This window comes from Ziziphus jujuba, chromosome 8 (assembly GCF_031755915.1).
Source record: "Ziziphus jujuba cultivar Dongzao chromosome 8, ASM3175591v1".
In the NCBI taxonomy this organism is placed as follows: domain Eukaryota; kingdom Viridiplantae; phylum Streptophyta; class Magnoliopsida; order Rosales; family Rhamnaceae; genus Ziziphus; species Ziziphus jujuba.
The window spans coordinates 7,465,942-7,486,776 of record NC_083386.1 but is presented as its reverse complement, the minus strand read 5'-3'; the positions used below and the strand labels follow the sequence as shown (position 1 = coordinate 7,486,776).

Below are 20,835 nucleotides of genomic sequence, written 5' to 3'. Positions count from 1 at the left end.
TAATTTTTTTGAGAAAGTGATAATTTTTTTTATTTGAATTTTTACTGTGAAGTGGAAAAGTATGGATTCAGAAAATTAAATTTCCACAAATATAAGAAAATATGTGGAAAAATTATTCCCATCTATATAGGTGTCATTTTGAGAATGCCAGATAAAATAATTTTAATTTTTTTTTAAATACATATTTATCCTTAATTTATTATACAATATTAAATTTAATTACTTATCAATTCCAACTTTCCTATTACTTACCAAACAGATCAAGAAAAAAAATAATTATTAAAAAATTAAATTCTAAAAAACTAAATTGAGAAATCAATTTTCCTCTCATCCAAACGTCCCGTTAACTCCTATTTATTCCCATTAACCAATCAATGAATGAGAATATACTATTGTTTTTTCATTTTATTAAAAAAAAATTGTTTCACCGGATTACCAAAATACAGTTTGAACATGAAATCCCATTTTCCTGACACATGACCACCATATCAAATAAAATTTGTTTACATTCACCAAAAAAAAAAGGGGAAAAAAAGTATAAAATTTCTTCACGTATAATTTTATATACATATATCATGATCGGTTTACATATCCACATGCATTTTTCAGGATTTAGCAGATCATGCATACAATTTAACTTTTACAATTTCATTTGCCCTACAACCAGACAATTTATCCATTCATACATAAATGTCCACACCAACTCGAAAAAGCTGATGCAGTTAAAAAAATAAAAAATAAAAAAATAAAAATGTTGTAGTTTAATGTCGGTGACATTATCTTTCAAGTGCATTGCATTTGGACCTACCCATCACAATAAATTATTATTAATTAAATCTTTTTTTTTTCTAAAAATATTATTAATTAAATCTTACCCTTTAAAGTTGTGCAGAACATCATCTTATAGTTTGGTAGTTTTATAAATGATCACGTAATTCAAGACGTTTTTGCTTTTAGTGGTTTCCCACGCACCAAATCGATGCCTTTGTTTTCAAAGGATATATATATATATATATATTTTTTTTTTTTGTCCCACCTGTATATGCATTACAGTTCAGCTTAGCCTGTCCCCATCTCCTAGTTCACGTGGTCAAGTGGGTGAGTGTTGATCTCCGGATAACAGGTTCAAGAGAGGCGGTGGGAAAAAACAAACACTTCAGCTCGGCCTTTCCTGTGGAACATTTGCAGAACATCTAAAGAGAGAAAATATTATTCAAGCAAGAAATCAATAATTTCATTAGCTCTTTATGGGATCTCAGAGATGGTAGGAAAGCACTTGAATTACTTAAAATTCTGGAATGTTACTTATTATGAAAAATAGAATAAAATAATAGCAATAGAATAATAAAATAGAACACACAGATTTATGTGGAAAACTCTTGATGGAGAAAAACCATGAGCAAAGAGAGGTAAACTTTTATTAATGAAAATTGGTACAAAAGGTGAGTAAAATAGAGTGATTAAAATAGATTTCATTAAATGAGTCGCACCGCGAGCTTTTTAGATCGGATCAACAAGAATTTGAATCACCAACTCTAACAATCTTCACCTTGACACGAATTCCATATAAGGAATAAAACACACAAAACTCCAATCTTCGATAACAGTTGCCATCCTTTTCCACACAAAACCAAAGCTTAGCAACGAACACCAACCAAGTCCAAGCAATGCTCAAACTTAGCTATTTGTCTTAGTCATCATCTCAGCAGGATTATCATGAGTACTCACCTTGTGAACAACAATATCACCACAAGCAATAACATCACGCACAAAATGATACCAAACATCTATATGCTTTGTCCTCTCATAAAACATTTGATCTTTTGTGAGAAAGATTGCACTCTGACTATCACAAAATATTGTGGTAATTTACAAATCATCACTAAGCTCACCAAATAATCCTTTCAACCAAATAGCTTCCTTACAAGCTTCAGTAATAGCCATGTACTCTGTCTCAGTAGTTGACAACGCATTTGTATTCTACAAAGTAGCTTTCCAACTAATAGCACAGCCACCAATAGTAAACACATACCCAGTGAGAGATCTTCTTTTATCCAAGTCTCCAGCAAAATCAGAATCTACATACCCAATGACTCCATCTCTAGTCCTCTCAAACTGCAAACGAACATCAGAAGAGGCACGCAAGTATCTGAAAATCCACTGAACTGCTTTCCAATGTTCTTTACCACGGTTCGCCACGTATCTATAAACCGCACTAACTACATATCCCAAATCTGGACGTGAACAAACCATAGCATACGTGAGAGATCCCACTGCACTAGAATATGGAACTCGAGACATATAATCAACATCATCATCTAATTGCGGAGATAAAGCATATGAAAGACTGAAATGAGCTGCTAATGGTGTACTAACAGGTTTGGCATTCTGTATATTGAACCTACTAAGTATTTTCTCAATATATCCTTTCTGACTTAGATACAATCTGCCTGCCTATCTATATCTAAGAACTTCCATTCCTAGAATCTTCTTTGCCGCTCCCAAATCTTTCATCTCAAACTCTCTACTAAGTTGGGCTTTAACCTTTCTTATCTTTCTCTTATCCTTGGCTGCTATTAGCATGTCATCCACATAGAAAAGTAAGTAAACAAACGACCCATCATCACTCCTCCTAAAATAAACACAACTATCGTAATTGCATCTCTTAAAACCATTAGAGATCATAAATGAGTCAAACCTCTTGTACCATTGCCTGGGAGACTGTTTCAGACCATAAAGAGATTTTTTCAACAAGCACACATAGTCCTCATTACCTGAAACTATAAAGCCCTCTGGTTGTTGCATGTAGATGTCCTCCTCAAGCTCACCATGTAAAAATGTTGTCTTTACATCTAACTACTCAAGCTCAAAATCATGCAAAGCCACAATACCCAGCAACGCTCTAATTAAACTATGCTTTACAACTGGTGAAAACACATCTGCAAAGTCAACACCTAAAATCTGACTATAACCCTTTGCAACTAGTCTTGCCTTATATCTGGCTTCTTCAACTCTAGGTATCCCTTCCTTTCTTTTGAACACCCATTTGCAACGAACAACTTTCTTACCCGTGGGCGATCTTACCAACTCCCATGTGCCATTCTTATGTAGAGACTCTATCTCCTCCTGCATAGCAATCATCCACCTATCAGAATCATCACAACTAACTGCCTCTGAATAAGTAGAAGGCTCTTCATTTGAATCAATACTCTTTGCTACATTCAAGGCATAGGCAACCAAATCAACCTTAGCATATCTCTGTGGAGGTCTAACATCTCTTCTAGGCCTGTCCTTAGCGATCGAATACTGTGGTGCTGGAGGTGGTGGTGTAGGGACAGCACCACCATGTGTCTCTGAACTAGGTTGAGGTGTCAACTCTGATGTAGATCCTGACCCAATCTGAAACTCAACCTGTGTACTTGATTTTTGCTTACTTGTATCAGAAAAATCACTAGAAGGCAAATTTCGTAGCATAGCATTTTCATCAAAAATAACATCTCTGCTAATTATGAGCTTACCAGTTTCAGAACACCATAGTTTATATCCAACACCAGACTTATAACCCAGAAAAACACACTTAACAGATCTGGGTTCTAGTTTTCCATTATCAACATGAGCATATGCAAGACATCCAAAAATCTTCAAATTAGAGTAATCAACAGGAGTACCAGACCATACCTCTAGAGGAGTCTGTTTGTCAATAGCAATTGAAGGAGACTGATTAATGAGAAAACAAACTGTAAAAGCCGCTTCAGCCCAAAACGACTTTGGCAAACCAGCATTAGAAAGCATGCAGTGTACCTTCTCCATTATTGTCCTATTCATTCGCTCTGCTACACTGTCTTGTTGTGGAGTTTGACGAACTATATGGTGTCTCATAATTCCTTCTGACTTGCATAAGCCATTAAACTTGTCAGAGCAAAACTCCAAGCCATTGTCAGTGCATAAATCCCTGTTTGTTTCTCTAACATGGTCTTCCAATCTCTAAACATAGCAAAAACTTCACTCTTTTGTTTCAAAAAGAATACCCAAAGTCTTCGAGAGAAATCATCAATAATGGTTAACATATAACTGGCACCTCCTTTAGAAAGCACTCTAGATGGTCCCCATAGAGCAGAATGTATATAATCAAGTATCCCGTTGGTGTTGTGAATGCCTTTTGCGAATCTGACTCTCTTCTGCTTCCCAAAGACACAGTGCTCATAAAACTCCAATTTACTAATACTCTGACTGTCAAGAAGTCCTCTTCTGCTCAACTCAGCCATGCCATTCTCACTCATATAACCAAGACGCATATGCCAAAGTCTAGTGATATCAGACTCTGACAGAGCACGCGTAGCAACAGCTGCATCACCTGTAACAGTAAAGCCCTGCAAGATATATAACTTGGCAGATTTTCTCTGCCCTTTCATCACAACGAGAGTACCTTTGCTAATGTTCAGAACTCCACCTTCACCAGTGTACTTATACCCTTTCAAATCAAGAGTACTCAATGAGATGAGATTCCTTTTCAAATCTGGGATGTGGTTCACATCCCCCAGTGTCCTGACAACTCCATCAAACATCTTAGTCCTGACTATTCCAACACCTGCAATCTTACAAGATGCATAATTTCCCATCAACACAGCACCTTTAGATACAAGTTTATATGTTGAAAACCAATCCTGATTGGGACACATATGAAACATACAGCCAGAATCCAGAATCCACTCATCACTAGATTTCGAGTTATCAGAGACAACAAGGAGCTCTCCATCACTGTAATTATCTTCTGCAACACTAGCTTAGCCTAAATTGTCCTGTTGCCTTCCCTTTTGATTAGCAACAACCCTCTTATTCTTATTCTGTAATTTATAACACTCTGATTTAATGTGTCCTTTCTTGTTGCAATACCTACACACCTTTTCCTTGTTACTTGATTTTGATCTGTCTCTTCCGTCACCACCAAAATTCCTCTTTTGCGTCCTACCTCTAATAGCAAGACCTTCTGCTTGAATCTCGGATCCCACTACAAGCTGCTTCATCTTTTCCTTAGAGAATAGAGCATCATAAAACTCTTCCAAAGTAAGAGTATCACGACTATATAAAATTGTATCTCTAAAAGTCGAATATGAAGAAGGCAGCGAACATAGCAAAATCAACCCTAAATCCTCATTCTCATACTTAAACTCCATAGCTCTAAAATAGCAACAATTTCCTTAAAGACAGTTAAGTGATCAGCCAAAGACATACCTTCAGACATACGATGAGAATACAATCGCTGCTTCAGATGCAATTTGCTAGTCAAACTTTTCGTCATGCATAATTTCTCCAATTTCAGCCATAATGCAGCGGCAGTTTTCTCCTTCAAAATGTCCTGCAGAATCTGATTAGAGAGATGAAGTTGAATTTGAGTTAGGGCTTTATGATCCTTCCGTTGTTTCTCTTCCGAGGTCCAAGACGAGGGCATTTTATCAAACCCTAATAGCACATCTTCCAAATCCATCTGCACAAGAACAGCCCGCATCTTAACTTGCCATAACGCAAATTTGGTGTCGCGATCCAATAGCAGAATATCATACTTCACAGATGCCATTGTCGAAAAAACAAGCTTGGCTCTGATATCACTTGTTATGGAAAATAGAATAAAACAATAGCAATAGAAGAATAAAATACAACATATAGATTTACGTGGAAAATCCTTGACGGGGAAAAACGACCATAAAGCCCATTTTTTCTCTCAAAATAGATTTCATCAAATGGGTCGCACAGCGAGCTTTTCGGATTGGATCAACAAGAATTTGGGTCACCGACTCTAGCATTACTAATTCTCATCAACGACCCACAAAGCAATTAAGGGTGTCAGGAAGAACAGGCATGCTTTTTCTTTATACTCCATCCTTTCTCGTTGCTTTCACATCTTTGCTGTTTTTCTCCAATGGTGATATCAGAGTTCTGCTGCTTAAATATGCTCTAGCCCTCCATTTCTTCAAAAGGATCTTTGAGGTATATCACTTTAATTTCCTTTCTCTCTCTTGCATATTCATGTCAGCTTGTATACCAGTATTTAGGATCACTTTCACTATATATTATTTGCATAAGTCTATACCTGATGATTTATAAATAAGCACTAAATGCTCTGTTTAATGTACACTGTACTTGTGTTTTTCCTCCAAATCTTGAATTTTCCAATCCATGATGTGATTCAAGTTTATTTATCTAATTATTTTTTTGCAGGTTCTGTTTGTTCACAGATTTAGTGGACAGATGGTTGTTGATAGTGCTATTGTGATTTCACTGACTTACTTCTCTTCCACAGCAACCATGATTTATACTCAGCACCTAACACAAGTGCTTCAAGGCCCACCAATTGATTTGAAGTACATTGGGGTTTTGCTGTTTCTAACGGGTATATGTGGGAATTTCTACCACCATTACCTTCTTTCTCAACTAAGAGGAAAGGGTGAGAAAGAGTATAAGATTCCTAAGGGTGGTCTGTTTGGGCTCGTCATTGGCCCCCACTACCTGTTTAAGATAATTGCATTTGTTAGGGTGTCTTTTATTTCTCAAACAGTCTACGCATTCTGCTTCACAATAGGCACGCTTTTCTACTTGATGGGAAGGAGTTATGCAACTAGGAGGTGGTACCTTTCCAAGTTTGAAGATTTCCCACAACATGTCAAAGCTCTTCTTCCATATGTGTTTTAGAGACTACTGTTTTTGTTATAAATTATACTTGGTTATGCAGAAAATTAAGGTAGCTAGAAGGCTGCTATTTCATTTTACTGCTTACACACAGACACACACTCTTACAGATATGCATATATGTCCATCTTATTTTGGTGCTTAATTATATAATTCATTTTTCAAGAGTATTATACTGAAACATACCGCATATTTTGAAAGCATGAGGTCTACCATATTACTTATATAGTGTAGCACATTCTAAGAGAAGCTCAAAGTTCAAACTAGTACAATACCTCATTATAACATACAAATCCACACCATTGAAATGACATAGTAATAACAAAAAACACTAGGCAAGACTAATTAAGATTAAACAACATAGATATTAAAAAATAAATAAATAAATAAATAAAAACAAAAAACTACAAATAAAATATACAAGACCATATTAAACTAGATACATAGCTTGATAGTACTACTCAAGTACTTCTCTGTCCTCTCCTTCGCTTTCTCCTTTTGGACAGCATCTCGACCATTTAGGCGTCCTCTTCATTGCAATGTCAGCAAGAACAACTCCAACAACCAGCTCACTTATGTAACCTGTCAATATAAATATCCAGTATTTTTCAAATATAGACTTTGAATCCTTGTGATCTTCTTCAAAAGGTGGTAGCGAGGACTGTGAATTTCCACATTTCTTAGACAATGGATTGCCACACAGTTCTGGGTCCTTATAAAAGGAACTGTTATCAAACACACTAAACTGGTTCCCTTAAGGTATAGGCCCTGCGAGATTATTATGGGAGACATTAAAGCTTGAGAGGAATCCAAGTTGCTTCAGTTGTTGAGGGATATGACAGGAGAGGTGGTTTTGAGACAGGTCCAATGATTCAAGCTCTGTTAAATTCCCCAGCGATGAAGGTATGCAACCAGTGAGTATGTTGTTGGAAAGGTTTAAAGAGTGAAGGGCCTTTAGCTTTCCAAACAACTCAGGAATCTCTCCTTCAAATCCATTGTCTGATAGATCAATGAAGAAAAAGATATCTTGGATGGCTTCGTAGTACATAGCTACCCCTTTATACATTATTGTGATCCTATATCGCTCGTCACCACTTACTTGATAATTCTTTGCAAAAGTAACGTTCCACATGGCACTCATATATCTCAAACCACTGATTTTGATAGACTTCATGGCATACTAGTTGAAGACATATTGAGATGGTAACTCACTAGTAAAACTATTAGAGGACAGATCAAGCACTCGCAAATTGGAGAAGTCTAAATCCTTTTCGGGTTCCCCAATTACACCGTAGAACCCACTATGGTGCAGCATGAGAAGTTTCAATGATGGAAGAGATCCTAACCAAGATGGAAAAGAATCATGCAGTTGATTGTTCGAGACGACAATAGCTACAAGCATCGAACAGTTGGACAATGATCGTGGTAGCATCCCTTGCAACTGATTATAACTAACATCAATCATTTTCAACGGACTTGCATTGTTGCTGTATAGTTGAGGAATGATGCAATGAAAGGAATTGTTTCTTAAATTCAAAACTGACAGAGAACTGCCCGAGTTTCCCAAACATTACGGAATTATGCCACCCAAGTTATTATTAGACAAATCAAGGATGCTAAGTGAACTCATGTTGCAAAATAAAGGTGAAATTTCTCCGGTCAGTATGTTGTTTGAGATCTCATATCCAAAGATGGATGGTGGAGGAATTGGTAGTGGTCCTTGCAACATATTCATTAAAATATCAAAATCTTTTAAGTTGACCCATGGAAGAACCTGATCAGGAAGTTCGTCAAAGCTTGTTAGCAAGTTGTCAACAACATCAAACATGACCAAAGTATCTACACTTGCGTTCCACATCCAATTTGGTATTCGACCTCTTATCTTGTTTTTCTTAAGAACCAACCACTCCAGTTCGTTTTGATGCTTGAGAAAATACGGGAATTTTCTCAGGTTGCATGCATTCAGACTTAAAAGCTTGAATTTTGAAACTGTTGCATTTTTGTTTGGTTTTACAAAGATCAATGACAAATTGTTGTTGTTAAGTTGGAGTTGAGTGAGACTTTTCATGTTGTTTAAAAACATGTCGAACTTCAAATTTCCACCCAAATTGTTTAGGTTTAAGAAAAGATTTTCAAGATTCACGAGTGTAGATAATGATTGGGGAACTTGACCATGCAATAGATTCTCCTGAAGACATAGCTCAGCTAGTTTGGTAAGGTTCCCCAACCATGGTGGGATTGGACCAGTTAATTGATTAGAGTTGAGCAATAACTCCGTGAGGTGGGTGAGGTTTTGAAGAGAAGACAGAATGTTACCATTGAAACTATTGTTATAAAGATACAGATATGTGAGTTGCGTAAGTTTACCTAGTGAAGATGGAATAGGCCCTGAAAAATTGCACTCATAAACTTCTAATATTTCTAACGAGTCAAGTTTTTCAATTGAGTAGGGTAGGGTTCCAAAAAAGTTGGTACCCCTTATTCTCAATCTTGTAAGAGGGCTTTTTTTCTGGAATTCAGGCAAATGGCCGGTGAGATTCTCATTGAGCTCCAAATTCAAACTCTGTAGGTTTGGTAAAGGAAAAATTTTAGCAGGAAAATCACCATATAGTTCACAATCTCTAAGATGCAATTCTTTTAAAGAAGTGAAGTTTGTGAGTGCATCAGGTACCTTAGATGATATGTCTACACAACTAAGGACAAGTATTTCTAACGTGGTCAATTTCCTAAGTAGCGTTTCAAAGTTGGGATTTCTAAGCTTCAAAAACTTTTCTTCAATAACTGGATCATAATTGTAAGACATGTCGAGGAAGGACAACTTGGTCAAGTTGGAAATTTCCAAAGGGATTTGGCCATAAAGAAAAGAAATAGAGAGGTTGAGATAAATCGTACTTAACTTTTAATGATTTTTTTTCCCCCCTCTTCAATGTTTTGTTTGTCATCATAATTATTATTATTGTTTTTCTTTTTATTTTTCAGAAAATTTTTTTTGCTTGAGGAAAAGAAAAAGAATCAAATGTGAATTCTATCTAAGGATTTGCTGGAAAAAAATTTCTCCTACTTTGAAAGTGTGGTACTGTAACATGTTTGTGGTAAGATTAATAATATTAACCGTAACTTTCCATCTTGTTAGTTTGAAATGAATATTTTGCTTGCCTTTTATTTTCATGTTTATACCCAAAATAGTCACCGTATAATTTGTCAAGTTATAGCTTGTAACTTGATTGTGGTTTTATGCATTAAAAAATAAGCTTGATATCAGATATAATTTGTCAAGTTGTAGCTTGTAACTTGATTGTGATTTTATGTATTAAAAAATAAGCTTGATATACATTATTAGATCCATTTTCTACCAGTAATTTAATATGATATCAAAGCCTTGGTGACTGAAAGGTCTTGTATTCTAATCTTGGTATCCCAGTTTAAATTTGTATTTGTGTTGAATTGTTGCTTGGGTTGCTTGGCATGTCTAAGGCCCTTGAATTTGTATGTCTGTTGGATCGTAGATATAGCTTTGGTGATAAATGGTGGTTTAACATTGTGAGGGTTTAACTTTTCTAACATTAGTTTGTTATTCTGCTACCTAACGACCAATTTCAGACGTTCTGTTTTTCAGTCTGTGCTAAAACTTTCTATGAACGTGTTATGTTTCTTTGTAAGAGAAACAAATATCTCCCTACTTTTGACGCGCACTTTGGCTTTCATCTATGTAGGTTACCTTTGTAAAGATGGTGCATATAGCTACTGCTAGCATTTCCAATGGTGAGATAAAGTAGAATAATTAGTGGCCATATTCAGAATATTCATATGCAAGAGTCGCACATTTTCGCAGGGGGAAAATTTACTTTCTTGTGACAGCTTCTTAATGATGTTAATCCACACAAACCTCATGTGATTATGAAATTGAGACAATAGTTACTTATTCAGGAAGATATTTTAAATTTTAATCCAGTCGAGTTTTGGTTTTCTTTGTAAACTACAAGACAAACTTTTGACTCTAATTAGCAATGCAAAGTCTGTTGCACCAACCCAAAGTTATGTTAAAAGCACATCTTGGATGGATTTCTTATTAAGTTGCACAGGATCTGAAGTGTTTTTGCAGCGGTTCTTATATGGAATCTTGAAAGAGAAAAAAAGAATTCGCAAATTGAGATTTGGCAGCCGTCTTGAAATCATCAGTGGAAAAAAAAAACTTGGTATGCACAGGATTACACATGCTGCAGTTACCGTGCTATGTCATTTGTAAAAACCTTATGAGTTGTAACACAGATCATTTTGCTTTTACCATTAGGAGTGTCCATTGATTAAAGAGATAAGAAATTGCCTTACCACATGTAAACATGTTCATACTCCGTATAACTTTAGCTGCAGTATGCACAGATTAAGATTTGGTGCTTCTTTCCCACTAAAAGGAAAAAGAAAAAGAGAAACAAAAAGGTCATTTTGCCTCATGATGCGATGGCATAGTAGAGTCGTGATTCATGAGCTTGAAGTTGTTACCGGGCATCCACAAGGAAAACAACTTCTAAAGTTCATGGAAGGTAGAGTAACTTTGGCCTGCATGAGCTGTAAAGTTACAATTTCTAATGAAGCTTCTTCTAAGTGGAATTACTTTACAAAAAGAGGATTTAGCTAACTGTTAAATAAGTTAATTAATTAATTAATTTATTTCTATGTTGCTCAATTGCATAATTGGGCAGAATATAATTGAATATTAATTAGTTGTGGAGAAAATACATTGACACCCTCTGTATTACCTGCGTTGCATAAATACCATTTTATTTTTGTAAATTATAAAAATGTCCATTCGCATTTCATTTTTGTCTAAATATCACATCTTTTATATATATATATATATATATATAGGGAAAATTTTGAAATATAAATTGACAGTTTACCTGAATACTTTTAGATAGATTTGTAAAATTTTATAGGCATCAAATTTCAAAGATACTGAAAATTGATAAATATTTTGATGCCCATAATATTATTATTTTGAAAATATTTTGATATTAACACATCATTATATAGTTTCTCCTTTTTAGAAAAAAAAATATATATATATATATTTATATATATATATTTCCAATTATGGAGTTGGAAGAAATGAAAATAATCTCTATCATCCCACATATGGATTTCCATGATATTTAAACCGTTCAAAAGGAATCAAACAATATTGATCTCATGGAGTAGTGTTAACAAAAATTCAGGGGTAACGATATTAATCTCATAGTTTAGGAGACAATTTACAACATAGGACCGAGCAAATATATATAGATATATAGTTCATGAGGGAGTTAGCGAAACACTCAAACACCAATCTACACATATGGATTGAAAATGTTGAGGAGTAATGGTGTAAATGTAGTTGAATGGTGATCAGATGGTTGTTGGTAGTGGTATTGTGATCTCATCGAGTTACTTCACCGTCAAGGCAAGCATGATTTATGATCAGAGCCTAAGGAAAGGCTTAACCTGACCCACCAATTGATTTAAGCTACGTACCTTTTGTGCGAGGTTGTGCTGATTCTGTTAGGGATATGTTGGATTTAATTTCTTCCAGCACTACTATTTTTCCATCTAAGAGGAAAGGGATGAGAAAGATCCTAAAGGTGGTCTGTTTGGGGTTGTTGTTTGCTCACATTGCCTGCTTGAGATAATGAATGCATTTGTGGGTGTGTGCTTTATTTCTCACACACTATGCATGCATTGTGCTTCATAATAGGCACAATTTTCTACTTGATGGAAAGGAGTTATGCAATAGGAGATGGTACATTTCCAACTTATGAAGATTTCCCTCAGCATGTCAAAGCTCTTATTCCATATTTGTTTTGGAGACTAGTAGTTTGTTAGATATTGTATTGAAAGAAACCATATTTATTGAACGGTTGAGTTCTACCATATTTACGTATTTAGTGTAGTATCTGCAAAGAGAAGCTCAAAGTTCAAACTAACACAATCACCAAATAGAATTTATTTTATTTTATTTTATTTTTTTAATTTGTAAGTTTCCAATTCAATACCTCATTGTAATAAACAAATTCACACCATTGAAATGTCAGGAAAGAAGTACAAAATACAGAGTAATTAAGATTAAACAATATAGTGATTGAGAAAAGAAAAAAAATATATAAACAAAATACAGAGTAATTAAGATTAAACAACATAATGATTGAGAAAAGAAAAAATATATATATATACAAATAAAATAGGAAGGTCATAGTTAAACAGATAGACAGGATAGCTTGATATTTAGTACTACTCAAGTTCTCTGTTCCCTCCTTCTCTTTCTCCTTTTGGATAGAGCATCTCCACAAACTATCCAGGTGTCCTCTTCATCACAATGTCAGCAAGAGCCACTCCAAACGCCGGCCCCACTTATATAACCTTCTAATATAAATATCCACTCTTTTTTGAATATAGAAATGGGAAAATAAGAAATAGGGAGGGTTAAGTGCCATGGCCAGTATATAGTTCCGTTTGCTGCTTATGAACATCTACATTTGCGTCAAAAACACCTCACCAAGTCAAGTAAACGAACACTAAAAAGACTAGGAAAACCACTGTTTCTTTTCTCTTCTATATTTAAATTTAATTTATTAGTTATTTTTCTATTATAGGTTAATTATTATTATATATTGTCATTGGATAGATTATATTCTTTACTATTGTTTTAATTTATATGCATGTTCAAATTCTCTAGAATTAGTCAACTAATATAAACAAAAGGAAAAGGAAAAAGATTAGTGGTGTTTGCTTAAAGGTTTCTACCTGCTCTGTTTAATTTTGAACTTTCAAACACAAAAAGTGGGTTTTTCAGTTTCTTGCCAAGACTTGGAAAAGACTCCCATGGGACGGTGCTATTTGCTGTACAGGATGCTCCACTCAGATATATTTATGGGACCCACCATGCTGGGTCCACCCGTATGTGACTGGGGCGATCCTATAGATTTTATTTGCTTATTTTATTTGCTCAATGAAAGATTTTGTCGTAGCCAACAAGCAAAGGATGAAAGACTTAAGGTAGTATTTAATTTCAGACTAAATATTCATCTAGTTATTTCATATTTGATGCAATTGAATTAATTTATTTTATAATTTTTTATTTTTTTTAAAATAAAAAAATTAAAAATTATAATAAAAAATAATATATTTAATTAATATTATAAATTTATATATTTGTATTTACATATAAAATTTAATTTTTTATTACATTCATAAATTATATTAATTTATAATTTTAAAAATAAATTAAAACTAAATTATAATATAATATTTTATAAATAACAATTAATTAAAAATAAAAATAATTAATGAAATTCAAGGCTAATCCAGTGCTCCTCATCGTCATCTTCATCTTCATGTTTTGTCTCTTCACCTCTCCAATCCAATCGACCCAATCTGTTGCGACCATCAGTGTCTAGCCCAAGCCAAGAACCTTCTCTTGGCCCAATCCCACCGTTACCTCTCCCCAGCCGCCGATCACTATCACGGTTTCAGACCTTAGTGCGCAGCTTCACCACAGCGTCGACAAGTCCTCCTCGCTCGCTATCGCAGTCCATGGTGGAGTTGCTAATATCAAAGCCAATACTATTTGGGGCACCATGAGAGGCCTTGAGACCTTCTCTCAGCTTGTTGGGGAAATCCATCGGTTGTGGCAGTGGGGTTGTACGTTTGGGACTCACCATTGTTTCCCCACAGAGGAGTTATGCTCGCACCTCAGGGAATTTCTATGGAGTGGATGATATTCTGAGGACCATTTAAGCCATGAGCTAGAACGACATTGTTCGTTTGAGTTCGTTTGAGTTTGGGACAAAAATGACCGGGGGGGAGACGGGTGAGATGAGTCCCTGGGATTAAAATACTGTTTAGGACAAGATGATCCGATTTCAAATTGTAAAACCAAACATCAGATTGGCACACAGCCTCATCCAATTCTGGCCAATCCCGCTTACCAAACACAACCTAATAAAATAGTAAACAGTAATAAAACTGCATTGGGACTAGGTGCTCAACCCATCCCAACTCAGAAAAATAAAAAATAGTAGTATATGCTACAATAAAAAAAAATAATCTCAACATCGGAAAAATAATAATAATAATAATAATAATAAAGAAAATAAGGGAGACAAATAAGAAAGAGAAGAGAAAAGGGAAAAAAAATAGAGTGGAGGCTTAAAGCATAAATCACTTTCCGCATTTTAATAAGCAGTTATTTTTCCACTCAAAAAAAAAAAAGAGTAGTTATTTTTCATTTTTCATTTTTTTTTTGTTGTTTTTGATATAAAAAAAAATGTTTATTTGGAATTCTTTTAAGGAAAAAAATGTGGAGAGGGGATACATACTAATAAATTAAATAATATGTATGATTAAATTTTACAAGTCTTAAAAAACGGAATCGTTTTTTTTTGTAAAAAAAAGGGTATTATGTTTTTTTGGTTAATTTGTTTCATTTATTTCACTTGAGGAATTAGGTACAATAACTTATGCTTGTATTTTGAAATTCTAACATATTTTAATTAATTTTCTGCATGTTTGGATAACAATAAAATTAGTAGGAATCTAATTTTTTTAGAAAATAAATAATTTTATTTTGTTTTGGATATTTATTGTGAGGTAGAAAAATGTGAACCTAGAAAATTAGATTTCCACGGAAAATGTGTTAAAAATTTTTTTTCACTTATAAATGTGTTATTTTGACAATCCTAGAAAAAATAATTTTAATTTTTCTTGAAAATATATATTTATTTTTAATTTATTATACAATATTAAATTTAATTACTTATAAGTACTAACTTTCTTATTACTCATCAAATATACCAAAAAAAATTAATTATCAAAAAATTAAATCTTATAAAATTCAAAAATAAAATTTCACTAGTTTTCTTTCAAGATCTTGATTTTTCTATATCAATCACATTATACTGTTTGCCAGTGCATGTATTATGTAGCAAAAATAAAAACCAAAAGATCTTTGATTTCTTTTTTCTTTTTTTTCTTTTTAAATGTAGTCAAGAAAAGAAAAAATCAAAACCAAACGATTTTTTTTTTTTTAAATGTCATCAAGAAAAAAAAACTATTAATACGCTACAACACAAATTATAATCTCAAATCCCAAAAATATAATAATAAAAGAAAAGAAAAGAAATAAATAAAGTAAGATTGAGAAATAGAAATATGAAAGAGAAGAGGGGACAAAAATAATAATAATAACAATAAAAAAGAGTGGAGTCCTTTTTTTTAAATAAATAAATAAATAAATAAAAGAGTGGAGACTTAAAAGCTAATTACTTGCATTTTAATAAATATTTGTTTTTCACTTTTCATTGTTTTTGTTTGGTTTTTGAGATTAAAAAAATATTTTTGAAGTTAAAATTAGTTTTATATTAGGATAGATTTGAGTTGGGATCTACAATTTTGATTAGTGATATTGAAAATTGTGACAAGGATGATTTAGTTAGGATTTATTACTATAATAAATATAAAATTAATAATTCATTTTTTATGTTATTATTATTTTTTTGACAAAACTTTTTTATGTTATTATTGATAGAGATTTTTTTTTTTTTTTGGCAGATAAATACATCATTGAGAGGGATTGTTGAAGAAATTGATTCATGTTTCATAACTGATATAGTTAATCCTTTTATGCATATGTTTTTGTGTGAATTTTGTTTTTATACCATGAGTCCATGACAATGATTATTATTATTTTTTTGGGTGCAGCATCTGTTTGTTCACAGATTTATTGGTCAAATGACAACCACAGTGCTATTGCGATCTAGACAAATTACTTACGTCTCTTCCACTGCAATCATGATTTATAGTATTCAGCACCTACCACAAGGGCTTTGGCTTTCAAAGCTTTCTGACTATCAACCGATCTGAAGTAGCGGTTTTGGTGTTTCTATTTGGTATATGTGGGAATTTCTACCACCAGTATTACCTTTTTCCCAACTAAGAGGAAAAGGTGCGCCACAGTAGCTACCTGTTTGAGATAATTGCATTTGTTTGGGTGTCCTACATTTCTCAAACACTCAATGCATTGTGCCTCGCAATAGGCACAATTTTCTACTATATGGGAAGGGAGTTATTTAAATAGGAGATGGGTACATTTCCACGTTTGAAGATTTCCCTCAGCATGTCAAAGCTCTTATTCCATTTGTGTTTTAAAGACTACTGTTTGTTACATATGAATTATATATGGTTATGCAGACAAATTTTGGTAGCTAAACACTGCTATGTCGTTTTACTGCCTATGCGTATACACAGATATGCAGTGTATCTATATGTTTAGTATATGCCAAGGGAAGCTCATCAACTAATACAATCAATACCTCATTAAAAGTTATAACATACAAATCCACACCAGTGAGATGATACAGTAGTTAAGCAGAACAAAATACAGAGTAATTAAAATTAAACAGCATAGCATAGTAAAACAGACAAGATCATCGTAAAATAGAAACATATATAGCTTTGTCATTGGGCCACACTACCTGTCTGAGTAATTGCATTGTTGAGGTGTCCTATATTTCTCAAACACTCAAGGCATTCTGCTTCACAATAGGCACAATTTTCTACTTCATGGGAAGGGCATTATTTCAACTAAGAGATGGTACATTTCCAAGTTTGAAGATATCCCTCAGCATGTCAAAGCTCTTATTCCATCTGTGTTCTAAAGACTACTGTTTGTTATATATGACTTATATCTGGTTATGCAGACAAATTTTGGTAGCTAAAGACTGCTATTTCGTTTTACTGCCTATGCACACACACACACACACACAGAGACAGATGTGCAATGTATCTATATGTATAGTATAAGCCAAGAGAAGCTCAAACTAATACAATCACCATGTATATATATATATATATTCAATTCAATACCTCATTATAAGTTATAACATACAAATCCACACCTCTGAAGTGACACAATAGTAACAAAATGAAGAGTAACTAAGATTAAAGACCATAACATAATAAGGTAGACAAGATCATAGTAAAATAGAAACATATATAGCTTGATATTACTACTCAAGTTCTCCGTCCCCTCCTTGGCTTTCTCCACTCCGATAGCACATCAACAAACCAATGAAACCATCCAGGTGTCTTCTCCATCGCAATGTCAGCAAGAACCACTCCAACAACCAGCCCACTTATATAACCTGCCAAAATAAACATCCAGTCTTTTTTGAGTATAGACTTTGAATCCTTACGATAATCTTCAAAAGGTGATGGGGGAGACTGTGAATTTCCACATTTCTTTGGTAATGGATCACCGCACAATTCTGGGTTCCCATCATATGAGCTGCTATCAAATGCGTTAAACTGCTTCCCTTGAGGTATAGGCCCCGTGAGATTATTGTGGGACACATTAAAGCTTGAGAGGAATCCAAGTTGCGTAAGCTCTTGAGGGATATGACATGAGAGGTTGTTTCGAGAAAGGTCCAACGATTCAAGCTCTGATAAATTCCACAACGACGATGGGATGCAACCAGTGAGCATATTATTGGAGAAATTCAAAGAGTGAAGGGCTTTTAGGTTCCCAAACAAATCAGAAATCTCTCCTTCAAATATGTTGTCTGATAGATCAATGAACGCAAAGACATCTTGGATGGAATCGAAGTAAGTAGCCACCCCTTTAGACATTATTGTGATTCTGTAACGCTCTTCAATTGTAGTATCATAACCCGTTGTTGAATTAGTACTGTAGTACATGTTGGCACCCATATATGTCAAACCATTGGCATTGGATTTGATGGAATTCAAGGCATTCCAATGGAAGATGTATTGAGATGGTAACTCACCTGTAAAATTATTCGAAGACAGATCAAGGACTTGCAAATTGGAGAAGTAAAAATCTTGTTTGGGTTTCTCAATTGAACCGTAGAACCCATTTCGGTGTAGTATGAGAAGTTTCAAATCTGGAAGGGATCCCAACCAAGATGGAAAAGAACCATGTAGTTGATTGTTGGAGACCACAATAGCTTCAAGCATCAAACAGTTAGACAACGATCGTGGTAGCTTCCCCTGGAATTGATTATAACTAACATCAATCATTTTCAACTGACTTGCATTGTTGCTGCTGCATAGTGGAGGGATGATGCCATGAAAGGAGTTGTTTCTTAAATTCAGAACTGATAGAGAACTACTTGAGTTTCCCAAACATTGTGGAATTATGCCACCCAAGTTGTTATCAGACAAATCAAGGATGTGAAGTGAACTCATGTTGCAAAATACAGGTGGAATTTCTCCAGTCAGCATGTTGTTTGAGACATCATATCGAGCAATGGATGGTGGAGGAATTGGCAGCTCTACTTGCAACATATTAGATGAAATATCAAATAGGCCTAAGTTGACCCAAGGAAGAACTGCAGGAATTTGATCGAAGCCTGTTAGGAAGTTGTTACTTACGTGCAACTTCATCAAAGTGTTTTTGCTTGTGTTCCACATCCAATTTGGTATTTTGCCACTTATCTTGTTTCCACCAAGAGTCAACAACTCCAGTTCATTTTGATGCCTGAGAAAATTCGGGAATTTTCTCAGGTTGCATGAGCCCAGATGTAGAACCTTGAATTTTGAAACAGTCGCATTTCGGTTTTCCTCTCCAAAGATCAATGACAAATTGTTATGGCCAAGTCGGAGATGAGTGAGATTTTTCATGTTAAAAAACATGTCAAATTTCAAATTGCCACCCAAATTGTTATACCTTATATTAAGCTTTTCAAGATTCACGAGCATAGATAATGATTGTGGAACTGTACCATGCAATAGATTATCTTGAAGGCTTAACTTACTTAGTTTGGTAAGGTTCCCCAGCCATAGTGGGATTGGACCTGTTATTTGATTTTCTCCAATTGATAATGTTGTGAGATGGGTAAGGTTTCGAAGAGAAGATGGAATGTCACCACTGAAATTATTTCCCTTAAGGTTTAGATACGTAAGGTGGGTAAGTTTACCAAGGGAAAATGGAATAGGCCCTGAAAAATTGCAATATTTAACATCTAACATATCTAATGAGTCAAGTTTTTCAATTGAATAAGGCAGGCTTCCAAAAAACTTGGTACCCCTTAGTCTCAATGTTGTAAGAGGGCTTCTTTGCCGGAATTCAGGAAGACGACCAGTGAGATTCTCATTGAACTGCACAATCAAACTCTGTAGGTTTGGTAGTTGAAAAAGTTCAGGGGGAAAATCACCATACAGTTCACATTCCCTAAGATGCAATGTCGTCAAAGAAGTGAAATTTGTGAGCAAATCAGGTATGTCAGACGATATGTCTACATAACTAAGGATAAGGATTTCTAACCCCGACAAATTCTGAACTAATGTTTTGAGATTGGGATTTCTAAGCAGCAAAAATTTTTCTCCAGTATCTGGATCATAATTGGAAGACATATCAAGGGAGGACAACTTGGACAAGTTTGAAATTTCCAATGGGACTTGGCCATAAAAGGCAGAACTAGAAAGGTTGAGAAAAGTTAGGCTAGACAGTTGGCCAATAGCAGCAGGAATCTGAGAGAAATTAAAGTGGTTGTCTGCAACACTCAACATTTGAAGATGGACAAGGGTAAAGAGGGTGCTACTGGAGTTGATAGAGCCAAAGAGACAACTACTGCCAAGGTCGAGACCAATCACATGACCAGTTTCCTCATCGCAATCGATTCCATCCCATAAGCAGCAATTACTACCAGAATTCCATTGTAAAACCTTTGGATAAGCACCTTCAAAAGAAGAAGTAGATTTGTTAATGACAAAGCTATCCTTGAACTGCAATAATGCTAATCTTTCTTCGTCATGGCAAAATGGCTGCTGCTCAGAAGCAAAAGATATATAATTAGAAACAAAAACAGTAAACAGCAAAAGCCTTATAAGTAGACGATAAAACACAATTAAGCGCAATGATAACCCCAATATGCTCATTTTTTTTTTGTTTATTTTTTTTTTTTTATGAAGAAGAAGAAGAAAAAGAAATGGTTTTGCTCTGCCTGCATAAACCTGAAAGTATTTATAATTGAAGGGCTTCTTGGCATTACTGTGACTAGGATTAAAAAATCTACTTCAAGTTACGGCCTCTACTGATCAAGACAAACCGCGTAATCATGTTTCTTGTATAAATTCCATATTTGTAGGCCCCATAAGCGTGCC

The 20,835-nt window shown here is 34.4% G+C and overlaps 3 protein-coding genes across 3 annotated transcripts; 1 reads left to right on the top strand and 2 right to left on the bottom strand.

Annotated features, from left to right (window-relative positions):
- Positions 1 to 764: 764 nt before the first annotated feature.
- LOC107413006 (uncharacterized) lies at positions 765 to 6,769 on the top strand. Its single transcript, XM_060819788.1, has 4 exons — positions 765 to 770; positions 1,124 to 1,317; positions 5,805 to 5,985; positions 6,217 to 6,769. The coding sequence occupies exons 1-4, from the start codon at positions 765 to 767 to the stop codon at positions 6,685 to 6,687; spliced, it is 852 nt and encodes a 283-aa protein (XP_060675771.1). The 3' UTR covers positions 6,688 to 6,769.
- Positions 6,770 to 8,254: 1,485 nt separating this feature from the next.
- On the bottom strand, positions 8,255 to 9,487 carry LOC125421505 (receptor-like protein 7). The gene has a single exon (XM_048470696.2). The coding sequence runs from the start codon at positions 9,485 to 9,487 to the stop codon at positions 8,255 to 8,257; it is 1,233 nt and encodes a 410-aa protein (XP_048326653.2).
- An 8,237-nt stretch (positions 9,488 to 17,724) lies between these two features.
- Positions 17,725 to 20,610, bottom strand: LOC107412996 (receptor-like protein 7). Its single transcript, XM_016020841.2, has one exon. The coding sequence runs from the start codon at positions 20,608 to 20,610 to the stop codon at positions 17,725 to 17,727; it is 2,886 nt and encodes a 961-aa protein (XP_015876327.2).
- Positions 20,611 to 20,835: the final 225 nt, after the last annotated feature.

Excerpts from the sequence above, each read along its gene's own strand:
- LOC107412996 (XM_016020841.2), bottom strand. The coding sequence starts at position 20,610 with ATGAGCATATTGGGGTTATCATTGCGCTTAATTGTGTTTTATCGTCTA.
- LOC107413006 (XM_060819788.1), top strand. Across the intron at positions 1,318-5,804 it reads AATGTTACTTATTATGAAAA|TAATTCTCATCAACGACCCA; the intron begins ATAGAATAAAAT and ends CTCTAGCATTAC. Across the intron at positions 5,986-6,216 it reads TCTTCAAAAGGATCTTTGAG|GTTCTGTTTGTTCACAGATT; the intron begins GTATATCACTTT and ends ATTTTTTTGCAG.
- LOC125421505 (XM_048470696.2), bottom strand. The coding sequence starts at position 9,487 with ATGTCTTACAATTATGATCCAGTTATTGAAGAAAAGTTTTTGAAGCTT.